General features: G+C 46.8%; 2 protein-coding genes across 3 annotated transcripts; one reads left to right on the top strand and one right to left on the bottom strand.

The window, feature by feature from the left end:
- Positions 1-1,920: 1,920 nt before the first annotated feature.
- Positions 1,921-19,271, bottom strand: Snf (U1 small nuclear ribonucleoprotein A snf). Of its 2 annotated transcripts, none has more exons than XM_077693810.1 (5): positions 19,197-19,271; positions 18,907-18,977; positions 16,806-16,978; positions 6,006-6,331; positions 1,921-2,233 (listed from the first exon to the last, which is right to left on the bottom strand). In XM_077693810.1, the coding sequence occupies exons 2-5, from the start codon at positions 18,971-18,973 to the stop codon at positions 2,074-2,076; spliced, it is 726 nt and encodes a 241-aa protein (XP_077549936.1). In that variant the 5' UTR covers positions 18,974-18,977; positions 19,197-19,271; the 3' UTR covers positions 1,921-2,073. The 2 variants fall into 2 exon arrangements, with proteins under 2 accessions (XP_077549936.1, XP_077549937.1); XM_077693811.1 differs by lacking the exon at positions 19,197-19,271 and adding an exon at positions 19,095-19,164.
- Positions 19,272-19,395: 124 nt separating this feature from the next.
- Vps26 (vacuolar protein sorting 26) lies at positions 19,396-25,675 on the top strand. Its single transcript, XM_077693809.1, has 7 exons — positions 19,396-19,515; positions 20,484-20,703; positions 21,666-21,822; positions 22,547-22,711; positions 24,009-24,184; positions 24,873-25,015; positions 25,430-25,675. The coding sequence occupies exons 1-7, from the start codon at positions 19,513-19,515 to the stop codon at positions 25,526-25,528; spliced, it is 963 nt and encodes a 320-aa protein (XP_077549935.1). The 5' UTR covers positions 19,396-19,512; the 3' UTR covers positions 25,529-25,675.
- The last annotated feature ends 2,000 nt before the right edge of the window (positions 25,676-27,675 follow it).

Below are 27,675 nucleotides of genomic sequence, written 5' to 3'. Positions count from 1 at the left end.
CTCCTGATGAATTCAACAGATTTGTACGACGCATTTCAAATTTCCTGCCTTCGCAGTGCTTGCGTGCCCCCTGCCTGAAACTGTGCCAGCGGGAGATCTGTTCTTTTGTGCTTGCTTTTCCTCCCGCATGTGCCGGTGTTGCACTGCTATTTTTTTTTCACTTACTATCGTAAAAACCAACCCAACGACTGCTCCTAACTAAATGAACATGGGTGCTGCCGGTTAATTATGTATATTTTGGGTCAAATGTACTTGCCGTTTTCTTCGCGCTAAAACAACGGGGAGAATGTATGACAAGCGCCAGTAGTTCATGAGTTTCGAACGCTTATGACTACAGTCGAATCCCACTACAACGAAATTGACAGGACGTGCAAAAAATTTCGTTGAAGCGAAAATTCATTGAGGCGAAATCACAGCACGGAGGGGCAAGAAAAATAGCACGGTATATTTCCGCGTCATTGGCAGCATAATACAATGTTTAGAAAAAAGAGTGACGCGCAGTAACATCGTGTTTAGTCAGATAACAAACGTACCAATGGTTATCTGTTTTTTTACCAGCATGCAAAGGGCGCGATACTGAGGAGAAGGGGAGAGGTGAAGACATGAAGAAATGCAGGCGCAAAGCGTATTGCTGTACAACAAGGCGTTTCCACCGAGCTGATTACTTGCAGATAGCTGCTATGAGGTTGGAAGCCCCCCTCTCGCTTGTGGCAGGAACGGCGCCGTTATCTTAATTATTCTCTGACTAGGCACGACAGCAACTGACCTTGGCAGGCAAGCCGCGCGCGCTTGCATTTATCGCGACCGCCCGCTGCGGGTTCAAGACTAAACACGAAAACATTATTTTTGCTCTTGACTTTGAAGAATTGTAGCAGGAAAACTGCAAGGGCAACTGCTTACAACACATACATGATGGTGCTGCGCCAGCAGCCATGCCAGCAGCACAGCACAATCGCGCGATTTCAACTGGATACGGATTAGCTATAGCTCCGGCTTAGCGAACCTGGCTTGCGCCTCGTGTAAAGACGGCCCGCCGCATCGTTATCACCATCACACAATGGCATCCACCTAAGAGTTTTTTTTTTGTTGTTGTTTTGGGTGGCAGTGTGGGCGCACCGCACATGTTTTCAGTGAAACTAAGCGTCCTGAATGTATAAAAAGTTACAGATAGCTGGCGCTATGCTTATTTTATTGTACAAACCCAGCCCAAATCATCAAAAATTTCGTTGAAGCGAAAGCAAGCCAGACAAATGGTTCGTTGTGGCGAGGACTTTGTTGCATTGACTTCTATGGCTAGCTGATGGGGATTTGGAAATATTTCGTTGAAGCGGAAATTTCGTTGAAGCGGACTTCGTTGTAGCGGGATTGGACTGTATATAAACCACTTGGCTTTCAAAGCCTCTGTGGGACGCCGCGACTACAGACACCGTGTGGCTCTACTTGGGTCCAGCAAGCGAGCTATGACGACAAGGCGAGCCCCTAAAGTGCTCTGCACTTAAACAAACAAACAAACAAAAACACACACACATGAAAGAGTGGCCACGAACCAGCAGTTATTCGCACACCCCTATGACATCACAGGAGCTAGTTTGTGTGATTGGCAGACAGCCAACACCAAATAAACATGATTGAGCAACAGTACTGATGTCTCTGGTTTCATTTCATGGTACTGCTTGAATTCTTGAATGTAGTTACCAACCTGACAATTTGGTTTTGGTACCTGCTGACATTACGTAGCGGGAAATTTAGAGCTGCCTATGTTAGGAATCTCTTCTGGCGAAACAACATCGTTCATGGCCAAAGTTTAGTTCAGCAAGCTATTAATGGTTGCTTCTGCCAAATAAAACCAGGATGTAGTTTGTGCTATGCCCTTCATACCGGATAGCCTGCATTTCATTTCAAACATCAGACACTCTCCCAAAAGGAGTGATGAAGTTATTTATTACTGCCCAGTCACACATGACTTGCACACACGATTGAATGAGGCAACCTCACAAGTGAGTGAGAGATTAAAAAAAAAAAAAAAACGTGACGACAAAACTTGCGAGTGCAGCGCATAGAAGAAAGTGTCCACTACTTCTTTGCAAACGTAATCTTCATGGCGTGTGTTGGCGTAATCTTGAAGCCCTGCAGCGCCTCTTTGGCTGCCGACGACTGAATCTCGTTCTCAAACTCCACAAAGGCGATGTCGTGTCGGCCAGGCACCAACCGCACCTCCTTGAAGCCGGGGAACCTGAACAGTTGAACAATCACCGCCATTAATACGTCATGTCCCGGACTTTCACATGACACAGAAGCAACTGACACTGGTTAACTCAGCCTTTTGCGTAGGATGGCTGAACACAAAGGTCTCAACCAGCCCACATACACCTGCTATGGCAGAAAAACTTATTTCGAGAGTGGAAGCTCCTGCGTTACAAACGCATTGAGAGCGTTCCATCAAACGCAGTAGCGTCAAAAGCTATTATCCTGAGAAACAAACAGATTTAGCTCAGTGCAAGATGCTCTTAGGCAGAATGTCGAACTGGAACCGAACCGAACTGAACCGAAAGCCGGAACCAAACCGCTATTTTTGCCGGAACTGAACCCAAACCCGAACCGTTATTTTTTCAGCATGCTGAACCTGAACCGGAATGAAATGAATTCTCCCGAACCTGAACCGTAACCGAACCGGAATTTTTTTTGTTCGACACATTGCTCTTAGGTTTGGCACAAACATTAGCTTTTGCTAGACAAAGCTTTTGCACCTGTGGAGCTTTTTGTTGTGACGGTGGAGCAGCATTTAACTCTAACAGCACTCTTCGCAGCATGCCGAGTGACCCAAGCTTCAAGCGCAAGAAGCAAACCAAGATAAAGACCATTGCCAGCCGTAAATGAACTCTGAATATGTCTTGATCCAGATTGTTCCACCACATTTTGTAGTCCCACAAGTGTCGAATCAATGGGAGTCAACCATATACATGGTGACTTTCACAAATAGACCTCAATAGGGACTGGAAATCAGTTAACTGCAGTCGATGCCTGCAGCCCTTAGACTTGAGGGAGTAACGATTGCGCTGTTGGTAGGGCATTGAAAACACTGTTCTTTCCCATTCAGAATTCAATCAAGAGTCCACTCACAAAGTCTGCAAGAGAACAGCTGAAAAAGCCCAGAGGAGCAGAATGGCAACAGCAGTGATGCTGTATTACTAGTGCTTTCAGGTGGCAAGAAAAGAAGTGATATGCGCCATCTTCATATAGAAAAAAAAAAAAAAAACGCCTTTTCTTTACAAAACAAGGCCAGTTAAAAAAAATCGGCGATTTTGGTGTCGCACGAAGTTGCAGTTCCTCGAAATGATGTTTATGCAACCCTCCCCTCTCACATTTTCAAATATAAAACTACAGAAGCAGCTGCGAATGATTTTTAAGAGCAATGTGATAGCTTCTGAAGTAAGTCTGCTTGGCAACAGTAGTGTGCAACACATTGTTCGGTCTGACAAAAAAATTCCAGCAGTAGGGGATCACTTATGACTCGCTAGTTGACCATGACAGAGGAAAAATAAAACCGTTTCACATAAACAAACAAACAAACAAACAAACAAAGACAAGAAAGGGAAAAGGAAGTTAGCTTCCTCGAGAAAAAAAAAAAAAAAAAGCAGTTTAATCATTTGGTGCTCATCGCGTTCGAGAGTAGGCAGATTTAAGGTGTTCGTGAAGGCGAATGAGTTGTGCGGAGCTCAAACCAAAAATGACATTAGAGCGAATGGCATTAGATTTTTGCGTGTAGCAGCGAATTAATGGCATTAAAACTTAAGGCATCAGGCACTTAATGTCATTTTTCGTGCACATGCGGCACGGGTATTACACACTTAAAGGGACAGAACCAATTTTTGTCGAGTACCGCACTTAACCGATTCTAACACGCACATTTTTTCCGCAAAAATAGGCCGAAAAATCGCATGCACGTTAGAATCGGATACGAAACCGAAACTGCCGAAACAGCTGAAATTTCATTCCACCCATCGCCATCGCCATCTCAAGATGGCGCCAAAGCTTTTAGCAACAATTTTTCGGATCTAGGTGCCTAGGCTTTTCTTTCGGCGTTCACACAAATCGTCAAATTATTCTACTTGCGTGCTTGATAACAGCAATGGCAGCAGCGGCAACGAAGGTGCGCCGCTTCCGCGGCTTACGAGCGGCTCCCACGCGTTCACAACGAGCGGTTGGCTGAAGCGTGCACCTCTGGAGAAGCTCGCGGGATGGGCATTCGAGGCGTGGGCCACGATCCCATCGACCATGGTTGAACGTTCGTTCAGAAGTGTGGCATCGCGAACGCGCTTGACAGCACCAATGACGAGATGTTGCGGTCAGCGGAAGGCGACAAGGAGCTCTCGGAGAGCGACGAGGAGTGAGATGAGCGAGATTACTTCGGGTAATAAATCGCCCGTTTCTCTCGCATTCGTTTTTCTTGCTCACAAAGTTCCTTGCGCATTGCAAACGGAGGTGCAAGTTTTTTCGGTTTTTTTGCCTGGAAAATCGGGTGCACGTTAGAATCGGGGGCACGTTAGCATCGGGTAATTACGGCATATTTTCTCTATCCCAAATGAAAGGGCATCACTTGAAACACCCTAAACCGAAACGGTTTTGCTGATAGCGCCCTAGAACTTTTGAAACATTTTTGGCTCTACCAGCCATACATGGTCCACCAAAAGGGCTGCTGACAAAAAAGACAGTGAGCATGCAGCAAATACACTTTTAACAGCGCACGAGATTAAAAGAGGTATTTAAAAACATGTCCCAGGCTAAAACAACAATATAGTGCAACCTCTCCTATTCCTTAATGCGGTTTTTGAATCCCATAATGAAAATGCCGGAGTCGTTTGGACACTCAGTAGTGTTACGTTTAGACACTACATGGCGCCACCTTTGAGGATTCCGAAATTTTAGTGCAAAATTAGAATTACTGCCGCCTGTTTATTTAGAAATTCCTTGCGACATTACCCCACCAGTTATCCCTTGCGTAATTACCCCAATTACCCCTAGCGGAAATTACATTACCCCAGTATACCGGGTGTTTCACCTAACTTTAGCCGGAGTTTAAAAATATTTCGATGCGCTCTAAGACCACGCAACCAAGTGCATGTTGCTACCTTTCCTATGTAGTTTCTCACGCTACCTTTTGTATGTTGCTCAATTCGGTATATTAGTGGATTTTAATTAGCCCACTTTTGAATCAATAAAGCTAGGCAAAAAAAAAAAAAAAAACTCAGTCTAAACACTTTCTGTCATTATATCCAGTAGGTATTAGTGTTTTTCAGCGTATTGAAGATGCCCACGAAATACAAAAAAATGCCACGTGACGTGCCGGCTCGCGCGTCTTCATAACAGTGCTTCCAAACGTTGCGCTTGCAAACTACACAAGCAAGCCGCCGCTTAAAAGGCGACAGGGCAGCAACGTAGGCGTTGGCTGTGCAATTTGCGCTAGTGATGTGCTGCTCTCGCGACAGATCGCCAATAGCGATAAGCAGACACAGCGGTTATCGCTTGTCCTGCCAGAATCAACAGGTCTGTCATCTGTGCTTTCAGTTTTTAAGCGGCGGCACGCTGATGGTAGTTCGTGCGCGCAACGTTTGGAAGCACTGTTATCAAGACGCGCGAGCCGGCACGTCACGTGGTGTTTTTTTTGTATTTCGCGGGCATCTTCAATACGCTGAAATACTCTACTCTGCAACTTTCTAATTGGGATTTTTTGCCTAGCTTCATTGGTTCGAAAGTTGGCTAATTAAAATTGGCTAATTACCTAATCAACCAACATACAAAAATAGCGTGAGAAAACACACAGAAAAGGTAGCAGCATGCATTTGGTTGCGTGGTCTGAGAGTGCATGTAAATATTTTTAAACTCTGGCTGAAGTTAGGTGAAACGCCCTGTATAAAACGCCGGCTTTCATACTAGCCAGAGGAAAAACCGGTCGCCCGTCCCCTTAAATTGGATAAACCGACGCCAGAGGCAGCAGCAGCACTCACTGGTTGAAGAGCATGGAGAGCATCATCTCGTTAGTCTCCTCGGGCAGGTTGGTGAGGAAGAGGATCTGGTTGGGCGGCTGCTCGGGCAGTGCCCCCACCACCCCGCCGTGGACGGCCATGGGCAGCGGCTGGCCCGCGGCGCCCATCATCATCATGGCGGGCTGCGCCGGCGCCCCCACCGGCGCCGCCGCCTGGGCCGCCTTCTTCTTCTTGCTCTTCTTGGGGGCCGCCTCTCCCTCGGCCGGCGGCCGCTTGCGCGCGTTCTCCACGTACGTGCCCTTCATCTTGGCCACCGCGTTCGAGTCCTCCTTGGCGTACTGGATGCGCTGCGCATGGATAACCACTCCGACCTCAATCTCTGCCTCCCACATCCCGTAGCGCAGCTCATGCTGAATTTTACGACAAAAATTACAGGTTCTCGAGGTTCAAGTTTCTGTGTTACGACAGAACCCTGAACCTTGTTTCAAGGTTCCGTGTTCTACGACAAAAAGGTTTTCAAGGTTGTGTGTGTAGATTTTTAACCACATTGTCTTACAAATCTCAGATCGATGTTCACGGGAAAACGGTGGCTTCGGGGGATAAGAAATTATGACAAAATGGGAACATGGATAGAGCTAACTTTTAAACAAGGGGACTCGTCTTCATACAAGTTCCCTCGCCGAAAGGATGGCTCAAGCATCGCTTTTTTTTTGTTTTCGATTCCTGACATTTGTTTGTTTCAGTTACCCGGTTGCACATTTTCAGTGTGTTACATACAGAATACAAACTTTTATCGGCTAAAGAAGATCAACAAAACAACAGACGCTCAATCAGTCCTTGCAGAACCTCGCGTTACTTTTATGCTTCTTAAAAAGAAAACTCAAGAAGTTCAGGGATTTGTAACAGTCCGTAACGGTCTGTAACAGTTGTAACGGTGTGTAACAGTTTCAGGACTTTCAAGGCCTCGAAAGCGAGCTTTTCAAATTCAAGTGTTTTGAAGGACTCCTATGAATCATAATTATGCTCTTTCAGTGACCCACTACAGTGGACCCACATACATATACGTGCCAAATGGTAATTTTCTAACCTCCTAAAAAAAAAACACTAACGAACAATGAAGAAAACATGCGACAGGGGGGGAAATCACCAGCACTCAGCACTGCTAGCATGCGTAGATAAAAGTAGCAGATTACTGAAGCCTGTACTCATCAGTTTTAAGTCAATGCCCTTACTCAAGTAGGACGTTTAATTGGGTACTCCATTGTGTTCGTGTATTCAGGGGCTGCCGGGCTAATTTAGTTATTCCCCCCAGGCTGCCATCATCAAGTGGTCCTGTAACATCGTGCATTGTGACATGTGAGCAAATTTGAGAACACTGACAAACGCATTCCCGGGACTATGAAACACAGCAGCGCCACACTTGGCATGAGCAAATTTATAGCTCACGTCGTTCAAAAAGCCAGGCACTACAGTTGGTGCCTAAAACATCTGAGAGCTACCAGCATGCATTTCTTGTCACTGCACGCATCTCAAACACAAATGCAAGGAAATTCGCAAGCCTGTGGCCAAATAATGAGCAGGCAGGTAAGAACAGCACCTCCATATTAAATAAAAAAAATGTCCAGAATATGTCTGAAAAATTAGCAAATGATTATGAAAACAAAGAGCAATTTTTGTACAGCAAGTGCAAAATCATGTTCTAAGACTGTCCCACGGCACTGCCCTACAAGTCCCTCGAGCTGGTACGATGGAGTTTGTACTAACGTGCTCAATGCTAGCAATTTTGTCACAGAGCAGGGAAGGTATGCGCTGCATGTGGTGCTGACGTGCATATCCAAAAATCAGAGAGCAAGATGGCTTGCTCTAGAGCCAGGCATGAGCTGGGTAATTTTAAGCAATCACCATGAATACAACAAGCTGACCACGCAAATACTGTACGTGCAAAGAATACTACCCAATTGTAAAGAAGAAGGGAAGTTCTGTCCCTTCTGCTCGTTGCAAACCTTCTAAGCTTGATCGCGCCAGATTAGCCATCTTCGTGACCACATGTTGACTTTGAGGCAGTGCTTTGCACATTTTTGCAGTTGTTTGCAGATTTGATCTCAACTTTACGTTACACTGGTGGGCAACTTGATAGAACTATCAGGAGCTTTTACTTCGAGTTTGGGAATTTGAGAAATGCAGCAGCACTGCTCAGTCATTCCAGGAGCTGGAACGAACCATGATTTCGCATTCCTAATGATTTAAAGGAAGAGAATAGCTGTAGATGCTTATTTCACGCACCGAGTTGTAATGAAATGGTGCTGCCAATTCTGCAACACTACTGCCCACTGTTACATCTATGACACTGTCACCTTATCTATGCACAAGGAGCAGGCAAAGACCCCACAAGCCAGAAACAACGAACATGCCATGCTGCCATGCTCAGGGGTGAGACGGCTGAAATATATTTGGGAGCAGTTTTTGGAGCAGCAAAATGTCAATTTCGCAGCAGAAGAAACCTTGATTTGGAGCAGTTTACGACATTTAGTACACTGTCCTGGGAGCTTAAGAAATCAAATTTGTAGCAATTTGGGGGGACGAGGACACTCATTAATAAATTTGGAATACACAGAACATTTTGGGAAAATGTTTGTCTACTAGAGTGCCCCAAGTACAAACTGCACTGCATTGACAATGAAACTGCCTTTAAAAACTGTGCAATTTTAAGGTGTTGTTTTACCATTTAAATGCTGAAATCCCTTTCGTAATCCCAGACTGTGTTGTGAGAACGAGTGTAGAGTCGTGGAAAAAGTGACACAAAGCGAGATGACTGCTGTTACAGTCCACTAGCTCTCCCATTTCAATCTCCGAGGCACACGTTCGCCCCCATAGTAATTTGAGTAGCATTGCTGTTTCACCACGTCGCTTTTGGCATTAAATTTAACTTAACATGCAGCAATTATTATTACTCGAATGAAACAGTAAACAGCCCTACTATCGGGCGCTGCCTGAACATGTTGCGGCAAAGCAGCGCAGGCCGTCACTTGCACGTCAATCGTTCCCTTACCGAGGCTCGCGAGCTCGTTGTCACACAGCAACAATTTAGTGTTGTATAACATCTCAATGAGTGAAAAGTTCACTTCACGAACCCCAACAAAAGACGCACGCACCGAGATTTGCGCCAAAGGACAAACAACGCCGAAGTTGTGGGCACCACATTGTTTCCAATTAACTCCGTCTTTCGAGCTGCGCAACTCCCTGTAGTCTGGCCCACGTTCTCAAGCATTATCCCAACATTTACGTCACTGTTCAGTACCACAACCGAGAAAACAGCAAAACGGGAACCCAGTTGACAGCATATACCCTAATCCTCAGTAACCTCAGAAATGCACGGAGTATACTCAACCCCTATATATAGCCTTCATAGATTTAGAAAGTATCTGACTCTGTCACAACCTCGGCAATCATTCAGGCATTGCGGAATCAGAATGTAGACGAGCCTTACGTGAGATTACTAGAGGATATCTACAATGGGTCCACAGCTACCATCGTCCTCCCTAAGGAGAGCCGTAAAATACCTATAAGGAAGGGCGTCAAACAAGGAGACACAATCTCTCCAATGTTATTCACAGCATGTTTACAAGAAGTATTCAGAACGTTGGATTGGGAACAGGTGGGAGTAAGGGTTCATGGAGAATACCTCAGTAACCTCAGATTTGCTGATGACATTGCCTTGCTAAGTAACTCGGGGGAGGAATTGCAAAGCATGCTTTCCGCACTGGACGAACAAAGTCGAACTGTGGGCCTGAAAATCAATATGCAGAAAACTAAAGAATGCTCAACAGCCTCGGGAGAGCACAGCGGTTTGAGATAGGTGGCGAGGCAGTGAAAGTGGTAAGGGAATATATCTACTTAGGCCAAGTTGTGAACCCGGATCCCAACCATGAGGCAGACATTCTCAGATAATGAATGGCAGCCTACCATTGTCCCTCAAAAAGAAAGTGTATGACAGCTGCATCTTACCGGTACTCACCTATGGGGCAGGAACTTGGAGGCTCACTAAGAGGGTTCAACATCTCAGCGGGAAATGGCGTATCCAGGGTACCCTTACCACTCGAAAAACGTGGTATTTCCTTAGGCACCTCATTGACCCGCTCTCAAGCAAGAGTGAGACCCAACGCAATATGACCCGGACCCTAAGCTCCTTCAACGGATCTCCCCAAGATCTCATCCAAAAACTCACGGCTAAATATTTGAACACCTCTCGCCACTTCAACCCACCTCCTTACACGGGATCGACAAATAGTGACTTGGATAAGGACTTTCAACTTTACGAAATGGAAGCAGCTTTGTTCGAATGCAATAAAAATAGCGCCCCGGGACCAGACCAAGCCACTTACCGGCTTCTTGCCAACCAGGACGGCGGCTCGCTGGATCACCTTCTATACCACATCAATTCGCACTGGAGCTCAGGTCACCTACCTCCCCAGTGGAAGACGGCTGAAATACGATTCATCCCCAAGCCAAATAAGTCCCCTCATCTTGATAACCTAAGACCAATCTCTCTGACCTCCTGCGTGGGCAAGTTAGTGGAAAGAATGATACTGAAGCGCCTCCAACCCTACCTTGAAGAAAAAGGCCTTATACCCGACACCATGTATGGCTTCAGGAAGCATCTCAGCACACAAGATATTCTCCTTCGAATTAAAGAAGAAGTCCTTGCTCCAGCGACTCGTTGCTCCCCTCGGGCCATTCTTGCCTTGGACTTAAAAGGGGCATTTGATAATGTTTGGCATTCCTCCATTTTATCCCGCCTCAATCAAACAGGCTGCGGCCACCGTACGTACTCATACATTGCAGATTTTCTTACTCATCGGCAAGCTATTATTCGTGTAGGTGACATTAAATCCCAGCCTATTGCTTTGGGGGACCAGGGAACACCTCAAGGTTCAGTTCTTTCTCCACTCCTTTTCAATCTCGCCCTCCTGGATTTGCCCCAGAAACTTGACGCCATCCCTCACATACATCACGCACTTTACGCAGACGACATCACCATATGGACAGACACAGACTCCATGGGAAACATCCAAGACTACCTTCAACAGGCTACCGACGTCGTTCACAACTATGCCTCCTCCGTGGGACTTCAATGCTCCCCCCAAAAATCTGAGCTTGTCATAATCCGTAAACATCCATCTGCTCTACAGAAAGAACCAATCTGCATCCACCTCGACGGCCATACTGTACGGCCCGGCTCCTCCCTTAAGATTTTAGGCCTCACCATCCAGGCCAATACACGCAACAATGAAACTTTATCTAAGCTCTCCAAGGCTTTTAACCAAGTCTCCCACATGCTTCGACGTGTTTCTAACCGCCACCGTGGCATGAAGGAAAAAGACATGGTCCGACTGGTCCAGTCTCTCCTTATTTCACGTGTCACGTATCTCGCACCGTACCTTATCCTCACCAAAAGTGACACGGACACCATTGACCGGCTTATACGAAAAGCATTCAAACAAGCGCTAAATCTTCCTATGAACACCTCCACGGCCCGTCTTTTACAACTGGGCCTCCACAACACGGTGTCAGAACTTATTGAAGGCCATTTATCTAGTCAACGTCTCCGTCTCACCCAAACACCTGCGGGCTTAGCCCTCCTGAAAAGTCTTCACGTCCCATGCCAATCCACTGCCTCTCAGCCCCTCCCTCATAACTGGAGGAGTGTTATCCAGGTTCGCCCCTTGCCAAAAAATATGCACCCGGACCTACAGCCCGGCCGCCGAAAAGCGCGAAGTCAAGTGCACGAGACCATCTATAGAAAGCGTGCAGATGTCTCTTACACGGACGCTAGCACCTACCCCAACAGACAGAATCAAGTAGCCGTAGTCACCACCAAGACCGCCCTCGTAGCTTCAGCAACAATCGAGTCACCCTCGTTTGGACTCCTGGCCATTCCTCACTGACGGGCAATAACTTTGCTCACCAGCAAGCCTGCGCCCTGTCCCTCCAGGCTACTGAGGATACCGAACCATCCGTCCCTCTACTGACTTTTCAGGACATCACTCAATATTACCGGTTCGAGTGACAGCACTTCCCTCCTCCGCATCCTAAACTCTCAAAAGAAGAAGCATCCCTACTTCGCCGACTGCAGAGCAATACCTTCCCTCACCCAGTCCGCCTCCATCGCATGTTTCCCACGCAATTCCCGGCCACATGCAAGTTCTGCTTACAACCCGGTACTCTTCCCCACATCATATTAGAGTGCAAGCACAACCCCAACCTCCCCCCTCTTCCATCCCCCCTTCCCACCCCTGAGCTGTGGGAGAACCTTGTGACCAGCAGCGATCTGGACGTCCAGACACGTTTGGCCTCCAGAGCGAAGGCTGCCGGCTCATCGCATGGCTTCCTGGAATAAGGAACCACTCCCACTTCACCGGCTCAATAAAATCTCTCTCTCTCTCTCTCTCTCTCTCTCTCTCTCTCTCTCTCTCTCTCTCTCTCTCTCTCTCAGCGGGAACGACTCAGCGGGCAATGGAGCGAAAGATAATAGGTGTAACGTTAAGGGACAAGAAGAAAAGAGCGGAGTGGGTCAGGGAACAAACGCGTGTTAAGTGCATATTAGTAGAAATTAAGAAGACGAAACGGACGTGGGCAGGGTATGTAATGCGAAGGCAAGATAACCGTTGGTCATTAAGGATAACAGAATGGATCCCTAGAGAAGGCAAGCATGGCAAGGGGCGGCGACAGTTAGTGGGGCTGATGAGATCAAGAAGTTTGCGGGGATAAATTGGTCACAGTTAGCAAAGGGCCAGGATAGATGGAGATCCATGGGAGAGGCCTTTGCCCTGCAGTGGGCGTAGATAGGCTGGTTATGATGATGGTGACCCGAATTCAGGGAAAATATCAGCGAAGCGCACTTACTGCCTGAAGTAGAGTAGCAACAGGATCAGGAAGCGGTGCTGCCATAGTGAAGCCCAATCGCATTTTAGAAGCCATCAGTTGCTTCACATCACAGTCTTTTTTCTTGTATCATCTGTGTGTTTGTGAGTGAGCGATGATAAAACAGGTGTCCGTGAGGCAGCAGGCCTTCCTCAACATTGAAACTTATGTGAGCGTCAAAATCACTGTGTATCAGGCCTGTTTAAAGCAGTTTGGCGCAACATTTGCAATTTGTGTGCTTTAGGAGCAGCTCGGCACAGTTGTCTCCCCCCTGCCTGCTAAAAGCATTTTTTAGGCACAGTGCGGACTAGCAACTGAAACATTGATAGGGTGAACATATGCAACGTTGTAACAAACAAAACAAGTAGACTCGGAGTATGCAAATCTCCTCTTATGAACATTCGGCCAAAAAAGTGTTTCTTATTTGGCAACACTAATGATGGCATGCTTGCGCAGTTGTTTATCCAATAAATCTCGAAAGCCTCTTTGATCTCGCGGGCAGTTCAGTCATGAGCACTGCTTGCCACACGATGCTTATCAAGCAGAGGTTTGCAACCTCACTGCTGCCAGAGATAGGCAAGGTGCCTGGCCGCAACACTTAAAACACTTTAAGCCCCTAAAGTGCAGAGCGCAGAGCACTTTAGGGGCTCGCCTTGTTGTCATAGCTCGCTCAATGGACCCAAGTAGAGCCACACAGCATTCCATCGTAGCGGCTGTCGTCGCGGCATCCCACAGAGGCATTGAAAGCCAAGCGGTTTATTTGTAGTCATAAACTTTCGAAACTCGTGGACCGCTGGCGCTGGTCATACATCTCCCTGTTGTTTAGCGCAAAGAAAACTGTAGGTACATTTGAGGCAAAATATACGTAATTAACCAGCAGCGCCCATGTTTATTTAGTTAGGAACACTCGTTGGGTTGGTTTTTACAATAGTAAGCGAAAAAAGTGGCAGTGCAATGCTGGCATGTGTGGGAGGAAAAGCAAGCACAAAAAGAACAGAACTCCCGCTGGCACAGTTTCAGGCAGGGAGCACGCGAGCACTGCGAAGGCGGGAAATTTGAATGGCTTTGGGTGGTAGTACTGAGTGGGTAACAGCGCCACAGCCCATTACGGCGAATCACTACTCTGCACTTCCGACAGCTTTCACATTGAGTGAAATGGCATTAATTTTTATTATCTATGTTGTGCAAACGGGAAGACACATAAACGACCAGCTTCGTGAACATCAGTGAGCTTGTTGCAGCCGAGCACCTTGACTATTACCGTCAGCACTGTGGTCGCAAACCACTGTCTTGTAAGTGTAGCGTGGCAGGCAATGGTCATGACAGAACCACCCGCGAAATCATCGAGACCAAGATTAATCGGCTCAGCAAAAACTGCGCAAGCATGCCATCGTTAGCGTTGTCGGATAAGAAACTTTGCTTTCCGACTGACCGTCCATGAGAGGCGATTAACATACCGCGAGTGGACTTGTCCTGTTTGTTATAATGTTATACAGCGGAACCCCAGTTATATGCCCCCAGGGTTTTACAACAGCCCTGGTTTTATGGTGGGCTAGTCAAGTCCCAGTGAAGTCCCCGTAGAAACAATGCATTAAAAACCTAGATTATCTGAAGTGATTTAACGCCTGACCCGAGTTATCCGACAGCCCATGCGAAGCACGCTACCAACCGGCGGATGAGATGAAAGTGCCGTGGGCCTGTTCTACGGACGTCGAGATCAGTTTTCTCCAGCACAGCTTCCTTCTGCGTCATATCTTGTTTCTCTTCCCTCCAGAAGCTTCTCTGCCCCATCACTTTCCCCCTATCCTCACTGGCGTCTCTTCTTCAACAGCAGTCGCAGGGGCAGTGTACAAGTGTTCATTTCTCCCACTCAGCAGCAAATTGCCAACAAGGTTACGCTTGCGAGTTCAGGCTTCCCCGTGTGTTTTTCCTGATTGTACAGTCGCGTGCGATTTGAACGTAATCGCGTGGGCTTCGACCAATAAAGACGACAACACCCCTGCGCGGCATTTCCGTGGCGTCTGGGACCTAGTTTATGCATTTTCCTCTCCTGTGGTCGCTGTTCCGTCAAGCAGTCATCACTCCCGCAGCTAGTCACCCAGATACAACAAGTGGAACATCGTCACTGCGTACGCGATAAAAAAGAGGAAAGGGTTACTTGTTTTGCCGCGGGAGTGATGGCTGCTTGGATTAACAGCGACCGAGGGAGAGAAGAATGTGTAAACTAGGAACTATGCGCAGTAAAACAAGCCGCATGGGGGCGCTATTGTCTTGGTTGGTCGACGCGTGCGCGATTTCCTTCAAATCACACGCATGTGCCATGATTCACACTGGCTGGAGGGAATCCCTGCAGTGGACTGCGGTACATGGTTTGTCTTAATACAGGGTGATTGGCACCTGCATTGCATTATTCTTTTCGCATTTAATTTTGAATGCGAAGAGGTATGTCTAGCTGACCCGATTTTCATTCCGGTGAAACCACTCTACTCGGTGACCCTCCGGCGTTCCTTTTTGCCACCGACCACTCTTTCACACCTGCTATTTGCCGGTTTATGCGTGCATGTACGGAGTGTGGAGGGAGGAAGCAAGGGGACGTTTCCAAGTGAAGCTATAGGCTTCATGCCGTCACTGATTATATGTCCGTTGTGCTGGCGGAAGGCTTACACGTGGACGTCAAACAGCCAAATATCACGTGCCTAGTGCCTACACTGGTCGAGTGGATTAGGTTGGTGTGTCAAACAGATAGTAAGATGCCTACAACGCCGGAGGGAAACAGACAGCCCCATGGTCGTTCTCTAGAATAAAGCTCGAGTCCTTCCTAGTTTCCTTCAGCCAAAGGCCAGGTAGTATGCTTAATCGCAAATTACAAACAAACGTGGTTTTGTGCACTCCGTCGACTGCGTCCAGCTTTGCGGGTCATCCATCATCAGAGAATAGAAGGGCATGCTTTTTTTTTTTTTAGTGATTTGGGTTTCCAAACCCTGCAAAGCGTTAGTTGTAATTTAAATCAAAGTTTTTTTTTGCAAATCCGTCGCAAGGAACTATTTATAGGTGTAATTGCTGTTGTTCAGATTTTACGATGCCCGCATTTTACAACGCTTTTTCACAGTCCCGAGAAAGTCGTACAACCGGGTTCTATATATGTCCACCCTATCGATAAACATTTCAGTTGCTAGTCAGCACCTGTATCCACACCTCTGTTCTGTGCCCTGTGCCTAAAGAATCAAAATACCACAAGCCCATCAGCCCATGCTCGTTAAGAACACTTAAAGGCCAACTGCACTCAAAATTTCGACTTCTTGAAAACCCTATTTCCGTATAGTCTGCTTAAAAAGAAAGCAACATGCAAAATACAACAGCTGAAATACGCACGTGGACGCCGCAAGCGGCCAGCAAAAATCGGCGATTTTGAAACCGAAACCGAGGGGAGCGCGGCCATTGCAGTGACGTTGCAGCCGTCCAGCGAGCGGCCGGACGGTCACCAGTTCGGGAGAATGTCTGCGCGCAAGCTCTACGCGCGCACGGGGCAGCAGAGCTCGACCGGTTCTCCCGCTGCGTGGCTGGCCAGAGGAAAAAGCCACCGTCGGCTGGAACGTCACAGGCGCGTCATGGCTGTTTACGCGATCCGCCGGCAGGTGCAGAGTGGTCTGCGGCGGAGCCTTTTTAAACGCTTCTGACTGATTAACGAGGCGTTTCACGGGGCTACCACTTGTGTCTCAGCTTATTTGGGGGTACTTACTACGCATTAAAAACAAATTTGGCCAAGGTGAAATTTGAGTGCAGTTGGCCTTTAAAGAACCCTCTCATTATGGAAGTGTTCACTAGTTTGCCACATGCCGATGTCCTCTGTCCTCCTTTCTGATATATTACACACCCAAAAACATCGGCACGTGTCCTTACCATGGGCTTGTCGTAGAACGGGAAGCCCTGCATCGACCTCAACGCATTCGTGGCACTATTGATGTCCTTAAAGGCGACAAACGCCTGGCCCCTCATCTTGAGGGTCTTGAGGGCTATGATGTCCAAGATCTGGCCGAACTGTGAGAATATGGCGTACAGCGACTTCTTGAGCTCTGTAAAAGAAGACGGATTTAGGACAGCGCTGGGAAGGATCCAACCACAGCAGTCACCAGAAGCCTGTGCAGGTGCTCCAAAAGTTGAACGGAGTACAACAGCTGTGGCCAGAGTGGACAAAACTGCATGCTAGTGCGATCTATGACTAGATTGATTGATTTTAGGGTTTAACGCGCCGACGTAACACAAGGGATGAGGCCCGCCATAGCGGAAGGCTCCGAATTAATTTTGACCACCTGGGGATTTATAACGTGCGCCGGCGATCTATGAATACATGCACCACAGATAGCGAGAGTGTGTGGGCACAACCGGCTGGCGCATATCAATACGCTGACGCTCGCCTTATCGCCGGCTCCCGCGCTGCTGTCATCCCTCCTCGCCGGGGGCACTTTCAATGCTTTATGCACGAATCTGTTTGCCCGTTTCGGGAGGAAAACTGATCTTCAGAGGCGTATTGGTTCCATTTTATTAAAAATGCCACCACTTTGTCCACGACCCTCTTGTGGTTTGTGATTACACCGGCGGTAAGATCGTAGTGCCATGAGGCTTAAACGCTAGTGAATCCTTCAGAAACTGCGACCTTAACTGTGCTTGCCTCAAGGAAACGCATGAAGACTGAATAAAAACTTACAGGTCATGCGTGTATTAGCTGCATTGCTTCCATGGTTCTAATGCGCGCTCAAGAGAATTGAGGAGGTGAACCTATCGGAGGCCCGTTGCTTCAAAACAAATTGAAACAAAACACCAACAAAAAAGAAGGGTATCCCAGCTTAACTCGTAAGCATTGGAAGTGCCCCTGGCGAGCAAAGATGGCAGCAGCGTCAGTGCGCGTCAGTGTATTGAGATAGGTCAGCTGAATGGGCCCACACACTTTCGCTACCTGCGGTGTATCAATTCATAGATTGCGCTGACATGCAGTTTTGCTCGCTCCAGCCACCGTTCTCGTGCTCCATTAAACTTTGGAGGACCGGTACATCAAGATACATTGAAATACGAACAACACAGCGCGTGGCTTCAGTACGTGCTGTGCATTCTGGCAATGGATCCTGTGTACGCAGTTGGAATGAATTACAAGAGTTCGCGTCCAACCTTGATATGAAAAGAGCATCGTTCAACGTGTGAACATTTTGATTTAGGAAGTGTCTAGCATTCCATTCAGACAGAATGATAAGAAATGCTAAAGCTTCGTCCAGGTTGAACTGACGTGAAAAGTGTCGAGTTCCATACAGACAGAGAGAAAACCAGCTGGTCGTTAAGTTACGCCTCTGCTTGCAGACGTTATGGTCGCGGGTTTGAATATCCCCAAGCATCCTCTTCTCCCTTTTGTCGCTGTGGCTGGCATTTTGTAAGCTGCACTCCAACTTTACAATACACGCAGTGAGAGCGGTCTTGATTTTTACTCAACCAGCCGAACCACTACTACTCTGAAGCCAAGGCCAACGTAGCCATCACTAGAGTTGCATCCAATAATCTGTAAATCTGATAAGGCCCTGTAAGCCTGGCTGTGTACCCGCCCTGAGTACGAATAAAAGTATTATTATTATTATGGCTATCCAACTTTACCGGGGGGGGGGGGGGGGGGGCGCTGTCATCACATGCAGCGACTGAATTAGAATGAGGTAGGATGAAACGGCGCCAAACACTGCGGTAGGCCCCAGCAAAATGCTCACACGTAGAATAATGCTCTTTTAACATCAAGGCTGGACGCGAACTCTCGCAACTTATTCTTAGTGCGCATAGGCAGTTCGTGGCCAGAATACGTAGCACGAACTGAAAGCCACGCTCTCCGCTGTTTGTATTTCAATGTATCTTCATAGTGCGTTAATAACAACAACAATGACGATGCCATTAATCAGCACTCAATGCAAACAGGAACCATGTAGTACCCACAAGGCGGGGAACAAAAAAGCCGGGTTAAAGCACTTACCATCCTTCTTCACTTTTTCGTTTAGGTTGTTGATGTAGATGGTGTTGTTCGGCCGTATATCCATCATGTTCCTGCGAGAGCCAGGAAAGCAGAAAAGAACTAAACGCTAGTAACAGGTAGACAAGCGATAGCGACAATGAAGGGCTCCAGCGTTCCCATTGCTCAATACACGGCAAAACTACTGTTACCCGAAACTACTCTCAAGCAGCGAGTCAAAATAGTCATTACTTTGTAGGTATTAGCGACAATAAAGCTATAAAATCAGATATTTCGAATATTTGTGTACTAACGTGCTCAATTCGCCGGCAGTCCACAATTGCAATAGGCTTGCAAACCTTGTAAACAAGCTGGCAGATACAAAGGTGACGCTAGTGAGAAATTAAGTTTTTTTATTTTTTAATATACATAATTTGTTTAAGTTTAACGTTTATTTATTACAAAAACTAACTTCAAATGTTATTAAATTAAAATAGTTTATTTTTATGAGACTACATTATTTGACTGAAATGATCAGCCATCTTAGGAAAGGGCGAAAGAGTGCATGATTGCTGTTAAGAGGTGCATGTGAAGCGGTGCGTAGTGTTGGTGTCCCCATAAGCTGTGCAAATGGTTCGTAACCTTCCGCATTTCACTTTCGATCTGCGCGTTTCTGTCCTTGATAGCATGAGACCAGTGCCGCGTACGCAGATCGCATGACCGGAGCTTCTGGCCGTCGATTTTTGCCCACACCCGGCCGCGTCTGTCTCGTCGAAAGTACCGTTGCAGCCGGCAGTGACGCCCACTGAGGCGAGCTACTCGCGTAATCTTGCGGAACGTGATTCACTGGCGTTGCGACCGTAGTCGTAGACATCTGTTTAAACCTTTCAAGCTCTACACGTCTGCCCAGTCCACAACCTATCCGTGTGATCGCACCAGCCGGATCAGAGGCTGTGCTCGTGTTGTCCCGTAATGCTGGCGCGTTCACACCAGGATCATGGCAGTATCTGCGTCTGTGTTTTTAAATGGGCCTACCCCAGCGTCTTCGTCGCTGCATGACTCGCTCAAGGGCACTGGAATGTGCTTCGCTATCGCCGAGTGCAGACGACACTGTCAACCCGAGAGCCAACTTCCGCCGCCAAACAAACCAAAAAGATGACATGACTCAACTTCTCGTGTTCGCGTGTAGCCTGTACCCGTCGCGGCGCGAGCATTGTCTGCTCGCTTTCTTGCGATTCGGGCAGCACTCGCTGACTGACGGATAGGGGACCTCCTGCGTGCTTTGACACGTCGAAAGACCGTTTGGAAGAAAGGAGGAATGGTATGTAGAGACGTAAGGTGTGGCGGAAGGCTCGGACTACGCGTAGATCGTGCAAGCCCGTCCCGTAGCCGCAAAAAGCACGATGTGTTGTAAAATCAGCGCTACCTCGTGTAGAGTAAGCAGTACTAAGGTAATTGTGTACACACCTGAAGTGTTAAGGGAATCCAGTGCTGTAAGACGAATGGCAGCTTCCTTGGCAATTATTTTGTACAGATAATGCAATATTTGCGTATGGAAGAGTCCTTTTCCCACCCAGTCCAGCGCTGTGTCTCTGTTGCAGGCGTTCTTTGGGCTTGGGCAGAGCGCCGACATCGACATAATTCTCAATAGCACGGAGAACCGTAAGATGGCCGAGATCAAGACGGAAGATGGCAAGAAAGAAAAGCACCTGCTCTACTATGACGGAGAGTCTGTTTCGGGGAAAGTGAACGTGACCCTCAAGAAGCCGGGCTCCAAGCTTGAGCACCAAGGCATTAAAATAGAGTTCATAGGACAGATAGGCAAGTTGTTGTCCTCTTAAGCTACGTTTCTTTCTGACGCACCGCTTTGTGGAGAAAACACCTCATACAGGAGTGATTAAGCCGTGCAGCTAATGTGCAGCGGGACTTGTTCTTATCTTCATTCTCAGATAGGCCAAATGTACTTCAAAAGAGGGCTGTGATATCCCACTGCTGTTATCCAAAAATGAACACACACACACAGGGATGTGATCAGATCACATCAGCCTGCCCATCAAGAGGACCTCAAAAGTTGACCTTAATTTGTCTTAACTTGCAACACCCAGCTTCTGAGGTACTTCTGATAAGTAACACACACTTAACAACGTAATCTGATTTCGAATGCTTGTCTTAACTTGCAAAAGCTTAACTTTAGAGGTCCCTTTAGGTAAATAACGCACACTCATGGCAACATTATCTGATTTGGAATGCACGTCTTGACTTTCAAAAGATTAACTTTCGAGGCACTTTCACCTATCATGGTGGCTGTGGCCTAGGCATACTTCTGCTGTACCCTGAAGTGCTAGTTATCGTTCCCAAGTCCTCCACTATCAGTGATTATAGCCTGGAATTTCTAGGTACTGCTTTAACATTTTAGACATGAGGTTTGCGTCGTATTGACAAGAGCTGGTTAATTGCACGAGGCAACCTTAGCACAGATTGCTGTGATTGCAGTGTGGTGTTTGACAGTACAAAGGGTGAAACTTCACGCATTGACAGGCAGCGGTTGCGGGCAGCATGGACAAATCAAAGACCAGTGGTATTACTATGTCTGCTCCTCTTATTGGTTGTTGGTGCCGCATCTATGATCCTGATTGGCTGATGCCAACTGCACTTCAATGAGAAGCAGGACATCCCTCCTATGTGGTTGCAAAGAAGTTTGAATTGTGACGACCATAAACGTGGTCTTTTGGATTTGAGTTTTTTTTCAATGTTGATGTTGATTCCTTTCTTTTCTAACCCAGAGCTCTACTACGACCGTGGGAACCACCACGAATTTGCGTCCCTGGTCAAAGAACTGGCGCGGCCCGGGGAGCTGATGCAGAACGCTAGTTACAGCTTCGAATTTGTCAACGTGGAGAAGCCATACGAATCGTACACTGGCTCCAATGTCAGGTTACGGTAAGCTTGTGACAGTCATCTTGTGCTCGAGACCACCCAGATTACGGGCAACAGCCCCTGTGCTTTTGGTTCCAACAATATCCCAATTAGCCTTTATCTGACTCTAAGCTTTTGCAATATTGAAGTACAGTGCAAAGTTTTGGTCACTTCCAGTGTCAATCACTGTCAGTGCCTCAGTGCTGGGCATACGTGTCTGGTCCAACTTTTCCTCTTTCTTTCCTCTCTCTTTTTTGCCCATTTCCCCTTTCCCACGTGCAGGATAGCAAACTAGGCTCTAGCCAGGTTAACTTTCCTGCCTTTCTTCTACATTCTTCCTTCCTTCCTTCCTTTACTGGGACTTCGCTGAACTGCGGAATGTACCGGCAGTGTTGCAATGTTAAACTTTACAATATGAAAACGAGACCACGAATGCTGCCTAACACCTTATTAAGTGGCTTCGATGTCTGCTCTCACTCGTTAGTGCGCAATATCGTGGAAGAAAAACAAACTAAGCAACCAGAAGGTCATGTTGAAGTAGCACACACACACACACAAAAAAAAGGAAAAGCAGGAATTCCGTTAGGTATCTCTGCATATTTTGTGTGCGTTTTTGACTTTTTCTCTCCTTTCACATTCCCAATCTCCTTTTTTTTTTTTTCATTTGGGACAGGGGGTTGGGTGTTGCAAAATTAAACCTTGCACACATCACTGGACAAGACTCATGGGACGTGGTGTCCACTTGCAGGTACTTCCTGCGAGTGACCATCGTTCGTCGCCTGACCGACATTGTCAAGGAGCTCGACATGGTGGTTCACACGCTGTCGTCCTACCCCGAGATCAACTCCTCAATCAAAATGGAAGTGGGCATTGAGGATTGCCTGCACATCGAGTTTGAGTACAACAAGTCCAAGTGAGTGCCGGCTTGTCATCGGGAGGCTGTGCTGGTTTAAAGGGACGTACCACCGATTTTTGTCGCACACATGTACTCAAGCTTGTATGAAAGCCAGCGTTTTGTATGGTCGAGTAACCACAGGCAATTTATAAACAAATTGGCGGAAATAATTTAATTTGGCTCTAAACTTTCCAAAATCTGAAGGGTGGCGGTTCGTAGTGTAGAAACTTGGCACTACAATATGTGTCCCGGTCACATGACCTGCGAACCTTGCAGCGAGGGAAACTGCTGAAATCTTCACTCACTTATTGAAAACCGTTTCACACAAGTATTTGTATAAGTTTAAATTGTATACATATTTTTAAACATTCTTTTGAAAATTTTGAAGACACGCCGCCCTCCGTCGCAGGGTTGCTCTCAGTGTGGCTAACTGAACCTCCATGGCCAGAATCAACGGTAGCAGACTCAGTGAAAGTGCTCTGACGATTCTGCCTGCGTCAGGGGCATTTCTTCTGCTGAAATATTCGTTTTCAGTTTCCAAAAACGCCAACGGCAACTTAAACAAAAAGAAAGAAGGACGCGCCCTGGGAGAATCAAACTGCCGACCTCCACAACATGAAGCCAGCATTCTACCTATCGTTTATCTCAACAAATGGCGCCGCCGTGCAAAATAGACTAGCGATTAAAAAAACACAAAGGAATGAGAAAGCCTGCAATTTACAATTTTCATAGCTGAAGTTTTTAAGTACCGAATTTCATCTCGAACACTGGCAAAAGTATGTTGCCGCGCTGCTGTACATCATGGTTGCCAGCATTATTTTTGGGAGGACACATACGGCTCATAGATCTAAAAATTTCGATTGAAAAAATTCTGGGGCGTTATCAGCAAAACCGTTTCGCGTTAAGGCGTTTTAAGGGATGCCCTTTCATTTGAGATAGAGAATATATACTCGACAAAAATAGGTTGTCTGCACCTTTAATTATCCAGAAAGCACAGCAGTTGTGCTATTTTTAGTCACTGATATCACTTTTACCTCGCTATCTTTTAGACATTTGAGGGAAGTAAGGTGAGATGGCTGTTATTTTGAACAGGTTATCTGCCGTTCTGAGCATGCTGATAAGAGGAAAGTTTAGCCACTGAAATGCCAAACAAATATTTGATAATTGTAATCTAAACATTTCTCACAGGCCTTGCACAATCACATTTTCATATTTTGATATGTGAAAACCCATTTTCTTGGAAACTACTACAACGAAGGAATTTCTTGTGTCCTCGAGTTCCTTCATAGTCAAAGTACCTGCCCGGTTGTCGCAGGTACCACCTCAAGGACGTCATAGTGGGGAAGATCTACTTTCTGTTGGTACGTATCAAAATCAAGCACATGGAGATTGCCATCATCAAGCGCGAGACCACCGGCTCGGGACCAAACATCTTCAACGAGAACGAGACCATCGCCAAGTACGAAATCATGGACGGAGCACCTGTTCGAGGTAAGCGCACCTCTTCGGGAAATTAGAATTTAGCTTACCTACAAGCACAGCTTCAGCGCATGTTCATTACACTAGGTCTCTTTTTTTTGCCCGCTCAGAGCAGCTCTTGAGCAGCTTCATGCAGACCAACACTGCTCCTGCTATAGGCGTTCTATGGACAAATAAAATACGGAGCTGCTCGGAGCTGCTCAGAGCAGGCAAAAAAAAAAAGAGAGACCAACACTGGACTTGCTCAGAGCCAACGGTGTTGACTCTGAGAACGAGAATGATCTTTCGAATGAGTAACAGTGGAGGACATGTTTGTATTGCGTTGCCTAGCACCATTACTTGTATTGCCCTTCCTATACTTCGAAGAGAGGAGAATGTAAAAACAAAAAAACACAGACAATCCCTCCAAAGTGATGTGACCTACAGTGAGAGCTGTCGACATACGGCCGTGTAGTTACAATGATTCTTCTAAGACAATCTTTCAGGCAGTAGGCTTTTTTGGCCATGGTTCAATGCCCTTTTTGTGCATCAGTAAATCAGTGAAGCTGTTTAAAAGGCTCCCCCTTGTTTAAACGAAGAGCGAACACTGAATTAGAGCATTCCGCAATGTCCTCTCACTGTGTTGTGTGCCTCTGTCTGTTGCAGAGCATTCCGCAATGTCCTCTCACTGTGTTGTGTGCCTCTGTCTGTTGCAACACAGGCGAGTCGATACCGATCCGGCTCTTCCTGGCTGGCTACGACTTGACGCCCACGATGAAGGACATCAACAAGAAGTTCTCGGTCCGCTACTACCTCAACCTGGTTTTGGTGGACGAGGAGGAGCGCCGCTACTTCAAGCAGCAGGTAACAAGCCATCCCTTCTACCACAGATCACATACCTGGCCGCAGGCATCTTGAACTGCCGTGGTACAATTATGTTACTGCACTGGCAAAGCCTAGCAGCCATGGTGCAACATTGCAAAACTCCATCGTTTACACCCTTCTGACACCCTTTTGACTCCGAAACCATAGAGTGCTAGTGTGCACAACAGGAGAGAGTCAACTTCTTACTCTTCTGAGGAGTGCAGAGACATAAGAATTCCGCAGCACTGCGAAGCCTTTTGCAGCCTGCCTTGGAAAAGATGTGGCAGAGCTGCTTTAAGCTCTTCCAACAGCCAAGGTTAGAGTGGCTCATGTTGCTGCTACGAATCACTCAACGCAAACTGCGCTTGTACCTTCTAGAGGAAGCAAACTCTTCTCCCTTTCTGCATTTTCCAGGAGATCGTGCTGTGGAGGAAAGGGGAGAAGACGCGCAAGCCAATCCAGCAGCAGTCGCAGCCGCAGCCGGACCAAGCCGCGGGGGACAGCACCAAGTAGCTGCCGCCCGCCTGTTAAGACCGTTCCCGTGTACAGTTCTGGTTACGCTTGTCTCTCCCCACTTCTTCGCGGCAGAGGCGCTTTTGAGCCACTGGGAAGAAATTTTTTGAAAGTGGGGATGGCTGAAGCGGTCCACGACCTATCCAGCCACAAGTCCCTTCACGATGTGGGACGGACCGTTGACCGCAGAGCTTGCTCTCTCGTTGCATGCGGATTGCGCTTGGGCGGAGGAGGGCAGATGTAAATACGCGACATTCCGACGCGGCCACCATTTTCGCATTGACGCTAGCGTCGCGTTTCTTCCGAAGCCCCCCGATCTGTTTTTTTTATTATTATTCGTTATTGTACTGAACGTTTTTTTTTCCCTCCTCCTCAAGTATATTTGTGTGCCCGTGTTGTACAGAAGTGTATATAAGTAGACGATGATCATGCAAGCATTCTTCACTGGGAAAAAGAGAAACGATTTGTGTATTATGAATAAAATGTCTAGTGATTTAGGTGTTGTTGCAAAGTGCCTTCCGTTGAACTGTGGTTAGAATTCTGATCACAGCCATCGAAAGAGCATACTTAAATATTTGTAACCACTAACAGAACCTTGGTGAGACAACGTGCGATGGTGGACGCATTCAACTTTGAAATTGTGAATTTAAAGGGCTTACGAAGACAAAATGCAAGTTTGGTTCTTTCGGAAGATTGCCTCGTTAGAGTAACACGGTCACCTTTTTTAACATAAACTTCACTCAGATAATCTCTATAGTAATTGGAAATAAGAGAATGGCCATGAGACGCTCTAGCGACTTTTCCACACTGAAGTTATGACGTATTATAGGCAGCTTGTTGCAGTTGGCTGAAGCCAACAAAATCCAGCACAAATTAAACGGACTATAAGCTTGCATAACGAGCTATTGGCACTTAAATTTAGTGCACATTGTTTTTACAGCAGTAAGAATGGTGGGGTAAACAATGAAAGTTACGAACATGTAAACATGGAAGGAAGCACTAATACGTGCGGCACTCCCTATTCCGGCCGACGCTGCAAAGCGATGAAGCGCGTTGAGCTTGTTTGACACAACGCTGGCCAACTGGCATAAGCGACACCGCCACTTATGCGACCCTGCCTGTTGAGTCATACACAATGTTTCAAGACACTATTACTATCAATCATAACGATAAGCTAGGTACAAGTCCAGTTAGAAAAAAAAAAGTGTGAACAGCAGTCCTTGAGTGGTATTGTTGCCACATCTTTGAAGGAAGATGGTAAAAAGGGGTAAAAAGGGACATGTTCTTGCCGTTGGCGGCGGCCTTAGTCAACATACTGACTTTTCTTTTAATACCTGCCCTAGAAAGATCATTGCCGACGTTCACAAAACTCGCAATTCAGCGGGAGAATCGAAATTTTAGCTTAAATTATTTAGTTTATCAGTGAAGAAAGCACCATTTGCTGCCAAACAGGTGCTGGGGGCACTTTGAAACACCAAATCTTTAAAATAAAATAAACTTGATTGATTGATTATAGGGTTTAACGCGCTGACGCAACACAGGCGATGAGGCGCGCCGTAGTGGAGGGCTCCGGATTAATTTTGACCACCTGGGGATCTTTAACGTGCGCCGAAATCGCGTACACACGGGCATTTTTGCTTTTCGCCTCCACCAGACAAGCGGCCGCCACGGCCGGGAATCGAACCCGCGACCTCTTGCTCAGCAGCGCAACGCCTTATCCACTGAGCCACCGCGGCGAGTATTGTAAACAAACTTGTATTTTGTCTTCAGGCCCCTTCAAACGGGCTGTGAAGGCAAAATACAAGGTTAGTTCAGTAAAAAGACTGCCTTGTCCCAATAACAATGATACCAATTTCGTTGATAACTTCAATCACTGATAACTTCAAACAAATAATTGAAATATTAAAAAAAGTGAAGCAGTGATTTGAAAGTACCTTAGTATTTCTTTTTTTTTTTTTTTGTTAAAAACATATTTTGAACAAAGTGGTATTTTGTCTTCATGGCACCTTTACTGCTAACTGTCTTACTCTGTGCACCAGCTTTGAATCGATTGTGTAACTTGTTCGACAGCCGTTTCCGTGACTCTGTGCACTGAAACATGGCCTTGAGACCAACAATACAAAGTTCGCAGCAAACCTGTCCACACT

Source organism: Haemaphysalis longicornis, unplaced genomic scaffold (genome assembly GCF_048455015.1).
Source record: "Haemaphysalis longicornis isolate Haplotype H1 unplaced genomic scaffold, Haemaphysalis longicornis Haplotype H1 scaffold_12, whole genome shotgun sequence".
NCBI lineage: Eukaryota > Metazoa > Arthropoda > Arachnida > Ixodida > Ixodidae > Haemaphysalis > Haemaphysalis longicornis.
This window is presented reverse-complemented; position numbering and strand designations above follow the sequence as displayed.